At 37.5% G+C, this 18,275-nt stretch overlaps 1 protein-coding gene across 1 annotated transcript in view; it reads right to left on the bottom strand.

Moving 5' to 3' along the window:
* Positions 1 to 18,275, bottom strand: part of muc2 (mucin 2, oligomeric mucus/gel-forming) — a gene marked incomplete at its 5' end in the record, with an annotated part of 73,598 nt that overhangs the window by 34,590 nt on the left and 20,733 nt on the right. The window contains 11 exons of the mRNA XM_062966145.1: positions 1,235 to 2,438; positions 5,012 to 5,678; positions 6,076 to 6,105; positions 6,232 to 6,426; positions 8,286 to 8,329; positions 9,413 to 9,620; positions 11,583 to 11,711; positions 12,970 to 13,126; positions 14,464 to 14,703; positions 16,114 to 16,296; positions 17,358 to 17,468. Of these exons, the coding sequence (XP_062822215.1) occupies positions 1,235 to 2,438; positions 5,012 to 5,678; positions 6,076 to 6,105; positions 6,232 to 6,426; positions 8,286 to 8,329; positions 9,413 to 9,620; positions 11,583 to 11,711; positions 12,970 to 13,126; positions 14,464 to 14,703; positions 16,114 to 16,296; positions 17,358 to 17,468 (3,168 nt within the window). The remainder of the gene's footprint in view (positions 1 to 1,234; positions 2,439 to 5,011; positions 5,679 to 6,075; positions 6,106 to 6,231; positions 6,427 to 8,285; positions 8,330 to 9,412; positions 9,621 to 11,582; positions 11,712 to 12,969; positions 13,127 to 14,463; positions 14,704 to 16,113; positions 16,297 to 17,357; positions 17,469 to 18,275) is intronic.

The raw sequence follows: 18,275 nt of genomic DNA, 5'->3' as shown, positions 1-18,275 counted from the left end.
ATAACATTTTTAATCCTACACATTTCTTCTGTGCATTATTTTGAAGAATATTTTCCTTCAACAACCCTATTTTCCTTTTGTTCTATACCATAATTTACAGAAATAAATTATCAAAAGCATAACTATCAACATTACATCTGGGCAGTTCTAGAGAAATGGCTTAGCTCAGGCATGAGCAAACTTTGGCCCCCTAGGTGTTTTGGATTGCAACTCCCACAATTCCTAGCAGCCTCCGGCCCCTTCCCTTTCTCCCTCAGCCACTAAGGAAGAGGCCTAAGGCTGTTAGGAATTGTGGGAGTTGCAGTTCAAAACACCTGGAGGGCTAAAGTTTGCCCATGCCTGGCTTAGCTGGATTTATTAGAGAGATACTTTTTGTGTCGAGCTTTGCTTATACAAAATATTTACAATTAAAGAAGCTAATTTAGTCTCATAATAAATGCTCTTTAATTCTTTGCTTCTTAAAAGCAGTATGTTCAGGAATTACTAGCAGTAGGAGTGTGAAAACACCTTGCTGAAAACACCTTGCTTATCACTTGAGTTTCCATAGCCAATGTGCTATGTCTTGAAATGTAAGAGAATAAAACTAACATAGGTCTGCACATGTAAGCAGAAAATATATATTGAGCTAATCTAACTAAAGAGGGAAGTACAGTGTTACTACGCAGAGTAAATATCATTTCAGCCTAGTAAACGTACTGTATACTTTTTCTTTAAAAATTCCTGAACAGAAACAAGAAAGACATAGCAAAATATTACTTCACTCCAGTTCTGTCTGTCAGTGTTTTTTCATATACAGTTCCCTTTCTAAATGTAAAATATTTTAGCATACATATAATCAAGGGTGGGGTTGGAGGACATAGTATTTTAAAATTATAAGACATATGCTGCTTTTGTACTTACTTGTTGGGCCTGTTGCCATTGGAAATGGTGCAGGCAGGCAGGCAGGCAGGCAGGCAGGCAGGCAGGCAGGCAGTCAGGCAGAGAGAGAGAGAGAGAGAGAGAGAGAGAGAGAGAGAGAGAGAGATTACATATTGCAGTCTCATACCCTAGATTCTATGCTGTAAGAAACATCTTAATTTATGTCATGAGACATTGAACATTGAATTCCTGTACTAAATTTGATTGCATCAATTTATTTTTGTGAGGATATTGTACACAGTTAGCATTAGTATCTTTCAGGTTTCTTGGACTAATTCATTCATGATACACATTATAATAAATTAATTACACCTTACTTACTTGTAGTTGTAGTTGAAGTGGTAGTAGTAGAAGTAGTAGTTGGCGTAGTAGTAGGAGTGGAAGTTGGCGTAGTAGTAGGAGTGGTGGTGGTGGTAGTTGATGTGGTAGTAGGTGATGTGGAGGTAGTGGTTGGAGTGTTTGTTGGTGTGGTAGTAGGAGTGGTGGTGGTGGTAGTTGTTGGTGTGGTAGTAGGGGATGTGGAGGTAGTGGTAGGAGTGGTGGTTGGAGTGGTGGTTGGAGTGGTAGTAGGAGTGGTGGTGACAGTAGTACTTGGTGTGGTAGTAGGGGATGTGGAGGTAGTGGTAGGAGTGGTAGTTGGAGTGGTGGTTGGAGTGGAGGTTGGAGTGGTAGTAGGAGTGGTGGTGACAGTAGTAGTTGGTGTGGTAGTAGGTGATGTGGAGGTAGTGGTAGGAGTGGTAGTTGGAGTGGTGGTTGGAGTGGTAGAAGGAGTGGTGGTGACAGTAGTAGTTGGCGTGGTAGTAGGGGATGTGGAGGTAGTGGTAGGAGTGGTCGTTGGAGTGGTGGTTGGAGTGGTAGTAGGAGTGGTGGTGACAGTAGTTGGTGTGGTAGTAGGTGATGTGGAGGTAGTGGTAGGAGTGGTAGTTGGAGTGGTGGTTGGAGTGGTAGAAGGAGTGGTGGTGACAGTAGTAGTTGGTGTGGTAGTAGGGGATGTGGAGGTAGTGGTAGGAGTGGTCGTTGGAGTGGTGGTTGGAGTGGTAGTAGGAGTGGAGGTTGATGTAGTGGTAGACGTTGTGGAGGTTGTGGTGAAAGTAGTCGTTGGTGAAGTGGTAGTTGGAGTAGTTGTGGAAGGAGTTGTAGCTGGAGTAGTGTCACATATAATAGTTATGCAGCAGTAGACACTGATTTCATAGTTCAAACACTGAGGCTGAGGGAGAACCCCAATAGGCTGATCCTTATTATGGCAAATCAGCCCAGTTGTAACATCACATTCCACTATTTGCCCCAAATCCTTGATGGAGAAATCTGGAAATTTCACAGCACGGCATGATATGTTTTCTGGCCTCTCGCAGATATTGATGTTGTGGGCTCTGATGTTGACATAGGTTTCATTGTCACCATTATTTAAGCCAGGAAGGGGAAAACCCACATCAATCCACTGGGACCATTCACACTTTTCAGAAGGCACACAAGTTGCTGCAATGACAGATGGAAACATCACAAAAGTTATGTGAATAGCACTGATATGAATATATTAAGCAACCATTGAATATATATGAATATAAAATCCATTTTTATCACTACTGGAGCATTAATTACACTACATAATTTTTTTTAAAAAAAAAATCTGTTCCTGGTTTGAAAGTGTTGTTTCCCGTTTAATTGTGTGGTACTTTGAAAGTAGTTATTATACTCCAGAAACTTCATTTTTGTTGTGCCACAAACTATGTCAAATTGGTTTAGACTCTATGAGATATTCATTGAAAAACTATAGCAAAATGTGCTGCAAGATGTCCCGTAAAACCAAACTTTCCTCATGTTTTTATGATAGAACAAACTAGGAAATTATATTTATCTCCCAGGACCAAAAATCTTGTTACATAGTGCTATCTTTGTGCTTGTGGAAATGCTTGTTCAAGAATATCATTGACTTCATCAAACCTTAAGTTTTGTTTTCTACCAAAAGTCAGAAATTAAGACAGAAATTTATTGTCCTGGGAAATTGTTTTCTGCATAGATATAAGGGATTGATAAACATGATTTCTTGCTTTGGTCCTCCAGCGTGTTTGGAAACAGTGTAATTTGACCTGAAAGTCCTCCTTATGGCCTTCTTTCCTCCACTTCATCACCATCCACTGGTCTGTCCTGCTTTGTTTTGCCTTTTCCTTCCACTTCCACTGCACCTTCTCCCTATCCTCTATTTTTTCTCAGTTGATCTTCTCTTCCATGGTTTCTGTTATTCATGCTCTTCTTTATTTATTGATGCCTCTAAGCCAGGGGTCCTCAAACGTTTTAAGCGGAGGGCCAGTTCACGGTCCCTCCAACTGTTGGGAGGCTGGACTATGATGGAATAGTCCAAAATTAGGATTGTTGTTGTTGTGTAGCTTCAAGTCGTTTCAGACTTAGGTCAACCCCGAGTCTAAAGTTTAGGACAGGGGCCAGGTAAATGACCTTGGAGGGCCACATTCGGCCCACGGGCCTTGGTTTGGGGACCCCAGTTCTAAGCCATTCCTCCAATGACTCCAAAGCAGGTGCCATGATAGCAAAATTGCCATTCTACAAACAGAGGTTTCATCATTGCTATGACACTCTAATGGCATGAAATAGTTCATGCTTTGTCCACATGGGCCCCATCTATACTTTCAGAATAACTGCACTGAATAGGAATATATGAGTCTGCACTGCCATATAAGCAATTCAATGCTGTTAAGCTGCATTCTGAAACTGCATTATATGGCTGTGTAGATGAGACCATGAAAGAAGGGCAATTAAAGAAACTAATTTCCCCCATAATCTCCCCCAAAACGAAAATTTGGGATATCAAAAATAATATTACATGGAACCATTCCAGCTTTTGATGGGATGAGCTAGGGAATTGGTTACATCATGAAATGCATGAATAAGCTAAAAAGTTGCTAAACAACTGTACATAAATAGGAAGCATACATGGGATGATTTACATCGTGAAACAATTTTAGGGATCATGTAGCCATCCACATACCAAACCACAGCTCTTAACATTACAGTCAGGCCTCTACATTTGGAGGTGTAATTTTTACAGGTTTGATCATTCCCTAATGTGAATAAAATGTTCTCTCTAGGAATTTCTAGGCCATCTAATGTGACTCTGTAAAGTCAGACTATAGAACCTAAAGGTTCCTAGAGAGAATGTTTCATTTAATACTTCTTGCCTCCTCTTTGCTCCAGAACTATAATATTTTTCAAGTCATATCTTAGAGGCTGGTTTGAACTCTAATGTGTATTTTTCTTTTGTACTTACTTGTATAGCCTGTTTCATCAGCAATCGTGTTCATGGAAGAAAAGTAAAGAAGAAAGAAAAAAAATTAATAGAATCCTTCAGCAATTTGTAAATTAAACAAATGATTGTAGGTTAAATTGCAGGTTGAACCTATATCCTAAGTAAATGTTTGTTATACCTGAAATCAAACCCTAGAAGTCAGCATAAATAAGCCCATCTCTTTCTGTGTGTGTGTGTGTGTGTGTTTAGATATATATGATTAGCAGTCAGTGTATTTTACACTTTGATAAGTTGACCATGGTATACCTCTGCCTCACTCTACTGGGATGGGACTTGAAAGCACTTGTCTAGAATGGATTTTCTCCCTTTTGGAAGAGTGATCCCAGAAAGTGGTGCTGGAGATTCCTGATAGATTCTTTGGCCATTGATCTGTGGGAAACCCCAGGGCTCCATTTTGTCGCCCATGTTATTCAACATGTACATGATACCACCAGGAGAGGTTGTCCAGAGGGTTATGGTTCAGTGACACCAATGTGCTGATGATGACAGCCAATCTATTTCTCCTTTCCACTTAACTACAGGGAAGATATTTCAGTTTAAAATCATTGTCTGGCATCAATAATGGACCGGATGAAATCAAGCAAATTGAAGCTCAGTTCAGACAAAATGGAAGAACTCCTGATCAGTCAAAAGAAAGATCAGGGAACAGGGATATCAATTGTGCTAGATGGGATTACACTTCCCCTAAAGATGCAGGTTCACAATTTTAGTATAGTTAACAGGTTAATTCTATTTTAGTCTCAACCTTTTTCACATTTTAAATTAAATTGTAACAATTTTAAAGCATCTTGAATTGCAATTTTTGGATATAAACAAAGATGATGAGAGCTAAAACAACAATGATATAAAATGCTTGCATGCAAAGCAGTATCATAAATCAATAATTTATTACCTGTAGTTGTAGTTGGAACTGTTGTTGTTGTGGTGGTGGTGGTAGTTGTTGTGGTAGAGGTTGTTGTAGGGGTTGTTGTAGGAGTAGTGGTAGGAGTGGTAGTGGTTGTTGTGGGAGTAGTGGTAGGAGAGGTAGTGGTTGTTGTGGGAGTAGTAGTAGGCGAGGTAGTAGTTGTGGTGGTTGTTGTAGGAGAAGTGGTTGATGTAGTTGTAGTGGGTGTAGTGGTAGCTGGTTCACATGAAGGTGAACAACAGTATACACTGATCTCATAATTATAACAGAGGTTCCACACTGTCTGATCTTGATCTTGATTTCTGCAAATAAGTCCATTGGTAACATTGCACTCCACCTTCTGGCCCAAGGCTTCCAAACTTTCATCAGGTGCATCTTTAGCCCTGCACCGTATGTCTTCTATAGCTAATGGGGCTGAGCATATTGAAGTTTTTTCTTTATTTCTTATAGCTTCATATGTCTCATAGTCACCACCTCCTGGCTCATCTCTGGGATAACTGACATCATACCATTGAGTCCAATGGCAGACACATGGAGCTGTAAGACAAATATAAAAGTCATTCTCCTGAGTTTAATTTAGTGAATTCATATGAACAATATTTCTATCATAAAATGAGAACAGTTTTGTACCATCACATCCTTCCATGTTCACCAGTCAAAAATCAGAATGAAGAATTCCTTAAGGATGAGAACTAGAAAGGCAGACACTGGTATCCCAGGACTCATTAGACTTCAAAAATTATTAATATTATCATCATCATCATCAACATCAACATCACCCCACTTATCTCTAGATTGAAACTCACAGTGTTTTACGCAGATTTACCACAGTGTTATCATTTGCTGTCTCTTTTAACAAGATCCAAGGACTGCACCCGAGAGCTTAATATATGCCAAACATTTACTGTACCCAAAATACTATTTCAACACTTACTTGTTGCCGATGTGGTTGTTGTCGTCAAGGCTGAAATGGAAGGGAGGAAACCTGGTGAGTTTTTATTTTTCCATATTTTATTTAAACAATTTTATACTGTTTTCCTTTCAAAAAACTAAAAGCAGGAAATGTATATTGTCAACATTGCAAGCTTACTTGATGTTGTTGTGATAGTAGTAGAAGTAGTAGTTGAGAGAGTTGTTGTAGGAGGAGCTGCTGTTGTTTCACAAATCCAAATGTGAGGAGGCATGTTGCCATCTGACAAGCATGTCCAGTTGAAGCACATTGATCCATTTTTCTCCAAAACACTTTCTCCCTCATGGTACTCTTTCCCATCAAAAATACAGCAGCCTGTATAAAAGGAAGGGCAAAAACAGCGTGTTAAATGCTTCTATTCAATGTATAGTCAAAAACATGACATCAAAATACAACAATCCAGAATTCAAATGTGGGCCTTGTTTCCAAAAAGTACCAAATCCATCTAAACAAATTTTACAGGAATAAAAAAATGTGCTGAGGATATGCACTCTTTTCCTATAAAATGCAATTTTTCTAAGTCCTGTACTGAAGAGATTTGATAACAGTTTGATAGTTTTGATCAGTACATAATAATCTACTCTTCGCCAACAACATTCTGCCAACTACAATTCATTTTCTTTTCTTTTTTGGAGGGTGGGAGATTTGGTACATTTTGGAAACAAATTCCATAAACAGTGTCTTCTCCTTCTTCTTCTATTATAATGTAAATATGATAAATACTTTTTATTTAACTTGCTGATGTTTTGACCATAAACACATTGCTTGGAAGTAGGCTCCAGAGAAATATATGTGACTTACTTCCTAGTAAGTGTGTTGTAATGTCTAAATAATCTATGAAGTGAATAAACCCCAAGCCCTATATAATGGAGTTAGCAGTAGCAGGGTTTCCATGACAAGACCACCTCTGTAGTAAACCTCTGTAAACAGGAATTACAATGGCTATTTATCTCAAAAATTTCCCTTGCAGTCACTCCCATTCCCAGGCAGGCAGAACATATAGTAATGGTTCCATCCCCATGTAAGTTCTGAATATCAGTTTTGTTTCAATAATAGACCAATGGTGGGCAAAAAATACGTAAAACAAGTTAACTTTCCAAATTGGTAAATAAAATTGTATCCCAATTTCCTTCCAATTAAGTCAAGGAAACACACATCTCTCCTCCTTTGCATTTTATGTGTGTGTGTGCTCAAGTCATCCCTGACTTACGGCACAACTATCATAGGGTTTTCTTGGCAAGATTAGTTCTTCCAGATTTTTCCCATCCCCTCCTCTATCCTGCGAACTTGTAAAATCTGCTTCAAAGGAAGGTGTGAGGATGGTGTGGGAGCATTTTCCAGGACTGACAGGTCTGTGTATGAACTTGCTATCAGGTCCTGGAATTTTTTTGCCTCACTTTTAAAACCCGCATTTTGACGCTGTCTGGAAGAGCCCATAGTCCCATGTTCAAACCACTACTTCCCGATAACCTTTGGAGGTACATCAGAATGACAGGAAGTCACTAAAATCTTTCAGGGACTGTTATGCCTTAGTCAGGATCTAAAGTATATATAAGCCAATAGTCTGACTAATCACAAATGCTAAAACTTGCATTATGTATAATCTTTTATTGATACAGTGTGCTCTAGAATTCTGAACAGTGTTGGACTAATAAATGATAAACTCCACTATGCTCAATGGAAACAATTTCCGAATAAAATTATAGGGTTTGTACTTTGAAAAAAGAATTTTAATAATAATATTTAATAAAAACAATGTGAGAAGTGTGTCACCGAAGGCTTTCATGGCCAGAATCACTGTGTTGCTGTGAATTTTTCGGACTGTATTGCCATGTTCCAACAGAATTCTTTCCTGATATTTCGCCTGCATCTTCAGAAGATGCCCGCCACAGATGCAGGTGAAACGTCAGAGAGAATGCTGCTGGAACATGGACATACAGTCCAAAAAACTTCCAGCAACCCAATATGAGAAGTTTTTAAAAGTTTGGTTGTTAACTGAACCAACTTTTCTTCAGTGAAATCCTTTGTTAGGGAGCGACATAAAAATGGAGAAAGGCTATGCAAAGAGAAGTAATGGAGGGCTTATTTTAAATTAATGTTCAACTGTCTGATAAGGATATGTGAAAGTATATGGCATCCATTCATATTATGAAAAAGAATAAAATGAAACATACCACCTCTTGTCTTGCATTGCACATTGAATCCTGTGATGCAAAAACTGAAATGTGAAAAAGATTATTTTATAAATAAAATATTTGAAATCTTATTTTATATTCTCATTTCTCAATTATTCCTACAGTGACTGACAACACTGAGAATCATGCAGTAATTTAAAATAGTTAAAAGCAAATAATAGGCAACATAACGTAACTAGGGACAAAGTTAAGCCTCTAATTCTGTCAGGCCTTGGAAGCTGAGAAGGGCACATCTCAAATTCAGAAAATCGTATATTCTCATTTTTGCTAGGTTCTGGAGGCTTATAAATGGAATTAATCAGGAGTATTTGCCTGGGAAGGCAATTTCAAGATAGGGTATATTTTGCAGATATGTGAGAGGTCTAAGATCCCCTCATTCACACAATTGTTAAACATGGTTTATTCTGCGAATCTAAAGACACAAAAAGTGTGTGGGTGTGTGTGTGTGTGTGTGTGTATACACACACACACACACACACACACACACACACACATACTTCTTTAAGTGCTTTTGGACAGGCCATTTGAGCTTATGCATGATATAACCAATACTTTACTGCAATGAGACCCCAGCAACACAGATTTTAACCTTATGACATGTGCTCACCTTGCAACTGAAATCGCTGGTTAAGGAAGTTACAATTCGCAAATAGGTTTAGCTTACTATTAAGCCACAAAGGCTTCAGAAATAAGCAAAGATGACAACAACAAAACCTCACTTCTGTAAACATCTAAACTGCAGCCCCAGTTTCATGATGACCATGACCATGATAAAGAAGAAAAATGCCAAATTCCTATGGGATTGAATTCCTCTGGCAAGGAAATCAATCACAAATTGTGTTATGGGGCTACTTCACTGACAATGACCTGGAAAATGCCAGATAGATACATCTATTTCATAAAGGAGAGATCTACAACATCCAGCATGCAACATGTCCAGGTGAATGTGTCGCAATCACCCTACAAATATTTTACAGTTCAGAAGAGGAGGTTTCTTCATAAAAATGAATGGTTTCAGGCCCAAAAGTCAGCGATGTAAATAGCCCTGTCTGCACAAATGCTTTCCTAACACTTTAGAATCCATCTTCTCTGAATCCTCAACATACCAGTCTTGACACAGCTCCTTGGGTTGGTAGTTCGGTATAATTTGGTCTCTTAGATAGTACACGCCATCATAGTAGCAGGAACACTGATCTTCTGCAACACATGTGTTGGTCCCTGTGTCATAGAATGGGCTCTCTGGAGGACATCGTGGGTAGCAACCTATTGCCCAGAAAGATGTGGTTTTGTTAAAGAACAAAATAATATATTGTCAATATACATCAAGAAACAAAATTAAAAATTAAAAGATGAAGGAAGCAAGTACCAAAGCAGAACTAAAAAAGAATAAGAACACTGGCCAACACACATTTTGGCCCCTCAAATGTTTCTGGGTGAATCTGACCTGCTCATTCCAAAAATGACACCAGGTTTCTCCTGTCAGCTCTAATTCTGAAATCTAGAACATATGCCATATATCAGTCAATTGCATATTTATAGAAATAATATATCTTAAAAGTTAGAACCAATGTGATCTATCCAATGCAATTTTCTGAATCAGCACACCAAATAACCTCAGAGGCAGGTCTCAAAAGCAAGACACCACACCTTTTCTAACAATAGTACAACCTACTGAATTTTGGCTTCAATTAGTCACCAAAAGGTAAGGACAGTGGAATCAGAACTAGGAAACAACAGTAATGTAAGGAAAGAAGCAATCCTCCACTCAATATTTACTATGGTAGTGAATACTGAAGCTTCTCAGTATTTATTTACCTATGCTCACCACTTCTGACTTGAGAAAGGAATAAAGAAGAGGGAGAAGATGGTCAGGTGGACTCTTTGGGTTGCTGCTTCAAAGCAGCTTTAAGCACATACAGTCAGCCCTCCACATTCACTGGGAGTACAGGCCCCCTGGGAAAAGTGAGAAAATGAAAAGAAAAAAGCTCCCCAGGAATTTTCATGTCTTCCAGCATGACTCCATGTTCAACTTCCACTGGAAGCTGAACATAAAATCACATGGAAGGAACTAGAGGAAGTTAACCATAGAGTTACACTAGAGGATTTAGAGATTACTAGAGATAACATTTTAAATCAAATCCATGAACAATCAAATCAAAAGCACAAATGTTCAAGGACAACCATAGTTAAAAAACAATTATTTTATTTTGAGGGCAGAACTCCTCCCTGAGATTCCTCACCTAACTCTGAAGCCTGTAAAAGCGGGACTAAGCCCTGAGGCCTCAGAACTCCAATTGTCCTGTTTTTTCAATGAACATAACAATAAAACTGTTTCAGCTCAGACACATTGAAGCTTGTGAATCCCAGTCTCAACTGCTAAAGCAGGGGGGACAACTTTTGGGACTCAAGGGGATCTTAGTCAAAGTCCCTGGACATCAATACCATTGAAGCATTTGCATTGAAATGAATATTAAATAATGACCTCAGCACTTGACTATTTTATTACACATACAAAATAGATACCCTGAAATGTTTTTTCTGAATGTTTTTAATTTAAAAATATATGCATTTATTAACATGGGGATGGTGTGGCTTAGTAGCATTTATGGCCTGAAAGCAGACTTTACCCACTAGCGTGTAACAACACAAAAATGTTTCCTGTTTGATTATGATCTATATATTATTGAGTTTGCTGGGTAACATATTTTGCAGAGCTAATCTGTCTGGAGGAGCACCAAAAAAGGCAATAAATAGAAAAGAGAGACCTTGTGAATAAGAATCCAGCAGCTTCTCTCCAGTTTGGGGGAAAGCTGAGGCTCATTATTAAACAAGAATTAACATATAGTTGTTATACATAAGTCAAAGTATGTCTATCTGTCTGTACCACTAAGGCTATTGCTAGGTGAAATTGTCCTTTGTGATGTCACTGGATTGGCTGTTTCTAGATGAAGAACTGGGTATTGCTAGGTGAAGTGACCCTTTGGGAAAGAAAGATGACATGAAGAGAAGAGAAGAAGGAAGAAAAGTGTCCCTTTTAAAGCAACTCATTTTGTCTCTCCTAGAACAAATAGCCATGGTCAGTGAGAAAGATTGTGTCTTCAAAATTTATAAAATGTTCTACAAAATCTGCATTTCCATAGATCTCTCAGACAGCAACACACACACTTAAAAATTGGCATATGTTTTTAGCTCAATGAATGGACTGAAAGCCTTCTAAAATGAATCACAAAAATATTGAATGAAAACAAACATGACCACCAATTGGCAATTACTTACCTTCCAATCGTGGCACTGTGATGTTACCAATATTATCTGGAATCACACAGACTAGAAGGTCTCGTCCACAAGGTTCATAGTGCCATTCACATACTTCCGGAGAAGGATTGTAGAAGTCACAATAGATAGCTAATAAAACAATAGATACTCATCAGAAATCAAGGAGCAGAAAATTCTCTTTGTGCTGCTGTGCTGCCATGGAACACATTCTGATCTGAACCCCAAAGTTTTAGGGTTGTCTAGTTCCTCCATGTGATTATAAGCAAACTCATAATGGAGCTGGACAAATTCACTCTTCCCACTCATAATGTTTTATCCTGCAAAGATCCCAAAACTTTGCTCTTCATGCATTTGAAGGATCATCTGTAAAGGACATCCTGATTTATAGTTACAGTGTGGGCTCTTTCCATGAAAATACATTGTATAGAATTGCAGCCAAAATAAAAGAAACTTGTGTCGAAGAAACAGCTGTCTAATATATGGCAACTTCAAGGCAAACTTATCATACAATATTGGCAAAAAAATTTTTACAAGGAGCTTGAGTGTATTGTCTAAGGTCACCCAATGGGTTTCCACCATGACCAAAAAGGGATTCGTACTCTGATCTCCAGTCATAGTCTAACATGTAAGTAACTACATTGTACTGACTCACTATAGTTAACTTTGAATTAGCAGTAAAGCTGATGAGATAAGCTGATGTGGTAGATACTATTTTACATGGCAAGCCTTGGTTTATACTACCTAGCCAGCTAGTGTGTCTGGTGGATTCTTCATTCCCTGGATTCTTGAGATTTATCCTGTTTGAAAACCCAAATTGTGCCTAGCTAACCAACTGATTTCCTTCTATGTCTATGATTCCCCAGCTCTAAATTTCATTTTGGAGTAGTGACTGAAGACACTATGAGGATGAACCAAAGTCATGTTAAAGAACTGTATATATCACATGAAACTGCTTAACCAGAAAACACTGATATATTTTGCATTTTACCAGGTTGTTTGGCTAGGAATTTTTTCCTTTCTGGACTACTTGAAGAATGCACAATTTACCACAGAAATCAAATTAGAAGTGGAAGGAAAATTAACATGTATTGCTATTGCTTAGTTCAGAGAACCATGAGATTCCTGCACCCTATTATAACCCCAAACAACTATTCTAAGAGGCCTCCAAACTACTGTTGAGGCAGGTAGTTCAGAAACTTCAAATTTGATTTTGGGGAACTGTTTGCAGTCTGGAGCCTACACTGTGTCTACCCTGGTTTAGGGTGATTAAAAATAATGTGTGCAGCACTCCAGCCATAACAAATTGTTTAAGTCAGGGTGCTACTGAATCATCTTACTCATAGGTATTTTTTGCATGTGTATATTCCCAGAAACCTGCAATACTCACGGCATATGTCAGGAGTCCTCCAATCAACACAGGCATCAGCTTTAGTGCATTCTTGAGCATAGGCAGCAACCGCAGTACAGAAACATTCACAATCCCCTCCAGTATCACAGGCACATGCATCATGTACACAAGCTTCATAGTATGGCTCTGGGTCCACCTATGAGAAGATTACAGCATTACAGAGCTAGGAAATTTATTTGGGTTATTTGTTCCCATGTCCCTGCTCTAAGACAGTATTCTTAACCAACCACAACCTTCTTCATCATTTTCGTATTCAAAGTATATTTATAAGCCAGTTGCCTTCTCAGTCTCATGATGGATTATCTCACAAAAAAACATTGGGAATCTTGCATTTGAAGTTCGAAATCATCATTGTGATTTTAAGCTAGTAATGTTCTGTATTCCTGTCCATAACGGCTTATTAATTAAGCTGTTATGGTTATTAATCTCAACTGAAATCGCTCTGAAACGATGGGATTTGTTGATTTACCAAATTCCCATTAGTTCAGTGGTTCTACTCAACTTGAAATGGATTTAGGTCAATAAATGCTATTTCAGAATGTATTTCCCAAAACACAACAGCCACAGAATTCTAAAAAGGGTAGAGAAGAATAAATGGAAGTTCAACACCTAGCCCAGCTCTGGGAACATCAAAGATGGTTTGCCATAACATCTCCCTCTGTTCTTCTTAGTACCTACATATCCTTCTTTATGATAGGGATGTAAATCTTCATTTGCTTTGTTCTCACATACAATAACAAATCATATCAAAGTGTTTCTCATCACTGGGTGGGAGAATGGGGGGGTTCTAATTTTTTCAAAGATTTTTTTTATCATTTCAGAAAAACAATGTTAAAAATGTGTGTGTGTGTAACATTTATATTCTCTAAATTATGTGCTAATAACTTGGTTTTGTGCAAAATAAAATTTGATTTGTGCAAAAGCCAACAAATACATCTTTTGCAAAATTTCTTTTAATATTGGGGTGGTGTGAAAGTCTCTCTCAACGGAAAGTCTTGCTGTGTGAACGTGTGTTGGGATACTATTTCTAATGAGTGAGAAAATGTGATAACATTGTTTGCATTTCTAATCGGTGATCAGTTTTTCTTGTGGCTAATGATGCCTGTGCCAACAAATGCTTCCAACATTCATTTTCAAGTATGTTGAATTTTAATACATTGATATAGAAATATCTGCTGGATATTTTTAATTAAGCTGATTTTAATTGATAGGTAACTAGTAGGATGCTGGTGCACAAGTTCTCTTAACTACATAGTTTCCTTTAAAATAACTGTAGTGTTGCCAGGTTCACCTGTATTTCAATACAGGACAGGCCTCTACACCTTGTGTATAAGGAATTTAAGCACATAGAATTTACATGACCCACAACACTTTCTGAAAGCCCGCTTTCTGCCGAACTACTAAAAGCACAAGTGCCCTGTCCTGTCTTTTACTTGGTAAAATATTGCCTACCAACAAACCAATAATACCAACCTTGCTGTGACATGTTACAAAAACAGAACTTTTGATGAGACTGCACTCCTTCTCTGCCCAGGCTTTACGATGTGGTTTCTTCTCACAGGGCTGAATGACAGTGTCCACATCAGAGCACAGACTGTCCTTTTTCCATGAATTTCCAAATGTCAGTGGATTATCTTCTTGAACCATACTCCTTGATGTGAAGTCATTACTGGCTTTGTCATCAAAATTACCACATAAGCCACAGACCTTTCCCTGAAGGGAGAAAAATGCAAGACATTAGATCAACCACTTCTGATGCATGCAGCAGGTGTAGTCATCTTACACCTATGAAAAATTGTTTAAAAGGTTTATTATTTTAATTTGAGATTTTCCCCTGACCCAAAAATAGAAATCATGGATACTGCTGAATTTAGAAATATATATATATATAAACAATGTTTTGGAAATTTAAGGCAGAAGCAAAAACAATTCTTCCATTAGGCAGAGTGAGGAAATTACTTCAAGACTCATCAAATGCTTCAATTGTCTTTTCTGAACCTCCCCAAGTCTCCTCCTTTTGGAGAACTAAACATTATTTTTTCACTTCAACACCCAGAATCCCCCAGCCAACATTACTCATGACCATATTTGCTTGGGCCATTTGGAGGACTATCGTTTTAGAAGTAGCTTTTCTTTGTTTATGGAGGAAAGATCCATCTGTGCAACACAGTGTTTTAACTCCTAAAATGGTTTTGGCAGCTTCTCAGCTGTGGCAAAAAATGAATTTAGCAAGCTCTTGTATCTTTGATGGAGCAGAGGCCATTTTATCCTTCACTCTAACAAATGAAATGTTTTTGACTAGCCCTTGGTACAAATTAGTGTAGCTTGTGGACTCCATTCCCATCAGTAGAGAAAAGGCTGTCAAGTGGTACTCAAAGTGAGAAGTGAGGAAGAAGTGTGATGACTTAATTTCAAATAAAGCATACTCAGTTTAGCCTGAGACTATCTTTCTATTCAGTTAGTCAGAAGCTTGGAACAATTCATCTTGGATTAATTGCAAGCAGTTACCATGAAAAGAGTAACAGTAGATATATCAAATCAAATGAATGACTAAATAGGGGCTAATATTAGTCCCATTTTTATATTTTAAAAAAATGTTAGTTTATTTTCAAAAGGGTTATTTTAGTGGAGGACATCTCACCCATTTTCCAGCCTGCATCTGCTCAGCTCAAAAGAAAGATGATAGTACATGCTGAGCATCCCTTATCCAGAATTCCAAAGTCTAAAATACTGTACTTCAAAATCCAAAACTGTCCAAATTGTTCTGATAGTTCAATGTACACAAACTTTGCCTCATGCACAAAATGATTAAAATATGCTGTATTAGAACCTTCAGAAACCTTCAGTCTATGTGTATAAGGCTTTGTATGAAGCATAAATGCATAAATATCTTGGGTCCCATCTCCAAAATATCTCCTTATGCAAGTATTCCAAAATCCAGGAAAAAATCCAAAAGAAGAATACTTCTGGTCCAAAGCATTTCAGACAAGAGATATTCAATGTGTACCACAATGGTACACATTCTCTTACTGTTACTAGATCACAAACCTCCTAAGATAATATTTAATTCATCACACAATAATAAACTTTTCATGACATAGAAAACAACTCCAAGTTACTCACTTTATAATGTGGTGACAGCTTGATAAAAATGGTAGTTTTCTGGTCCCAGACAAGCATAATACCATTGCCAATCTCAATTACAATGTACAGGCCAACTCTCTGATAAGACCAAGGAGTTATGTTGCCACTTGCATTCAGTTTAATGTTGGCTATTTCTTTTTCCTCCAGCTTTAGCTCAGTGTTCTAAAAAGAAAGAAATATAACAACGGTTTTGTAATGTAAACATATTTTGGCATCTTTATTGGAAACTCCTTTTCAAGTCACATAAATATCCAATTAGATTTTTTGAATGTTTAGTTATTATTATTATCCTGGTTTTATTTCTGTTGATGTGTTTTTTGTTTTGTTTTATGTAGTTATAATATTTTTAATTGATTGTTCTGTGTTTTAACTTGTGTTGTTGGGCTTGTCCCCATGTGAGCCGCCCCAAGTCCCTTCGGGGAGATGGAGGTAGGATACAAAAAATAAAGTTGTTGTTATTATTATTATTCTTAATGGCATTATATACATTCTCAAAAGTAAAGCATACTTCCTTCTGAGAATTTCCCTCAATTTGCCAAACCACTAATCCTTTCACAGGCCAGTTCCCTTCTAAGCCAATGAACACACAAAGTAGAAAATGTGTATTAATCAATATTTGTATTTTTATTCATTTCTCCAAATTATGGCTTGTATATATTTTTAGTTTTCCTGTTGTAGAGAAGAAACTGTGAACATTCAATTCTAGCTATTTGTTATATACTTTGGTTATTCATAAATATTCATAAGGAAAAATACACATAAGTTTAAATGCACACATACTCTTTTTACTCAATGGAGGAAATACATTTTTACCACAAAAATGTTGGTATCAATATAATATATCTGTGATATTATATATAAATATATAATATCAATATATATCAATGTCTGTGTTGGTGGGACTAGTATCTGTGATTTCATTTACCAATATTGACAAAATATGCTCTCCCTAGGTATTTTCTTGGTTCTCTATTCATTTCAATAGGGTTCATTATAATATATAATTTCACATATCTATTCAAAGTCTGGGAATATATCTCCTGCAGATATGGAGGCAATAGTGCACAGTACATTATAAGTACATGAACATTTTCATGCAGGATACCCAAAAAGTGGCTTGCATTTTAAATTTGGATATTGGACTGGATGAAAATAAAGATAAGATTCTAAGAAATGCCACAATACTGAAACTGACCAATTTTCACAACTTTGTTCATACATACCCCTATAAACAGCTTAATGGCCTTGGAGCAAGTCACTCCTGTAGTTCCACATGGGACATTCTCTGTGATGACACTAAATGTTCCCTCTGAATGTTTGTTGCCACAGTAATCCTAGATAAAGTGAAAAAGACATTGAATAAAATGAAGCAAGATGAAATTAAAGTTATTCTAATTTTTAATTGTAGCTTAAGGGGAAAAAACAAAACTGTATTGAATATTTGCATTTATAACAAGTTCACTGTACTTCCTGTCTAATAAATATTGGTTGTTCTGAGAATAGTCAGTCTCGAAGTATTGATGGAACAGAAAAATGAATGGACTGTATTAACAAAACATAATAAATCAAATAGCAAATGATGTTTAGGTGGTTTTAGTGTTAGCATCCAATCTTATAGCACAGTTCACTGTGTAATAACTAAAGCTGACAGAGACTCACTTCCTATATGCAGAAATAACACATGGATGTCCTGTACCTGAACAATACAATTTTATGCTGAGATACTGTGGATACTTTTAAGTTAAATTCTGCCAGCATAAAACAAACAAATGAACCCCATCTTTGCCACACCTTGGAAAGTCCCAGGTCACTCAGAAGGAACCGTTTTATCCTAATCTTTCCATTAAGGGGCCACAGTGGTGCAATGGGTTAAACTATTGAACTGTTGAATCTGCTGACCTAAAGGTTGTCAGTTCAAAGCCGCAGGTCAGGGTGAGCTCCTGCAGTTAGCCCTAGCTCCTGCCAACCTAGCAGTTCGAAAACATGCAAATGTGAGTAGATCAATAGGTATCTCTTGGCAGGAAGGTAATAAAGGCGTCCATGCAGCCATGCTGGCAACACAACCAGGAGGTATCTACAAACAACAGGCTCCTCGGCTTGGAAATGGAACAAGAGCACTTCCCATGGCCAGTTGAGCACTG

This window comes from Anolis carolinensis, chromosome 1 (genome assembly GCF_035594765.1).
Source record: "Anolis carolinensis isolate JA03-04 chromosome 1, rAnoCar3.1.pri, whole genome shotgun sequence".
Classification (NCBI taxonomy): domain Eukaryota; kingdom Metazoa; phylum Chordata; class Lepidosauria; order Squamata; family Dactyloidae; genus Anolis; species Anolis carolinensis.
This window is presented reverse-complemented; position numbering and strand designations above follow the sequence as displayed.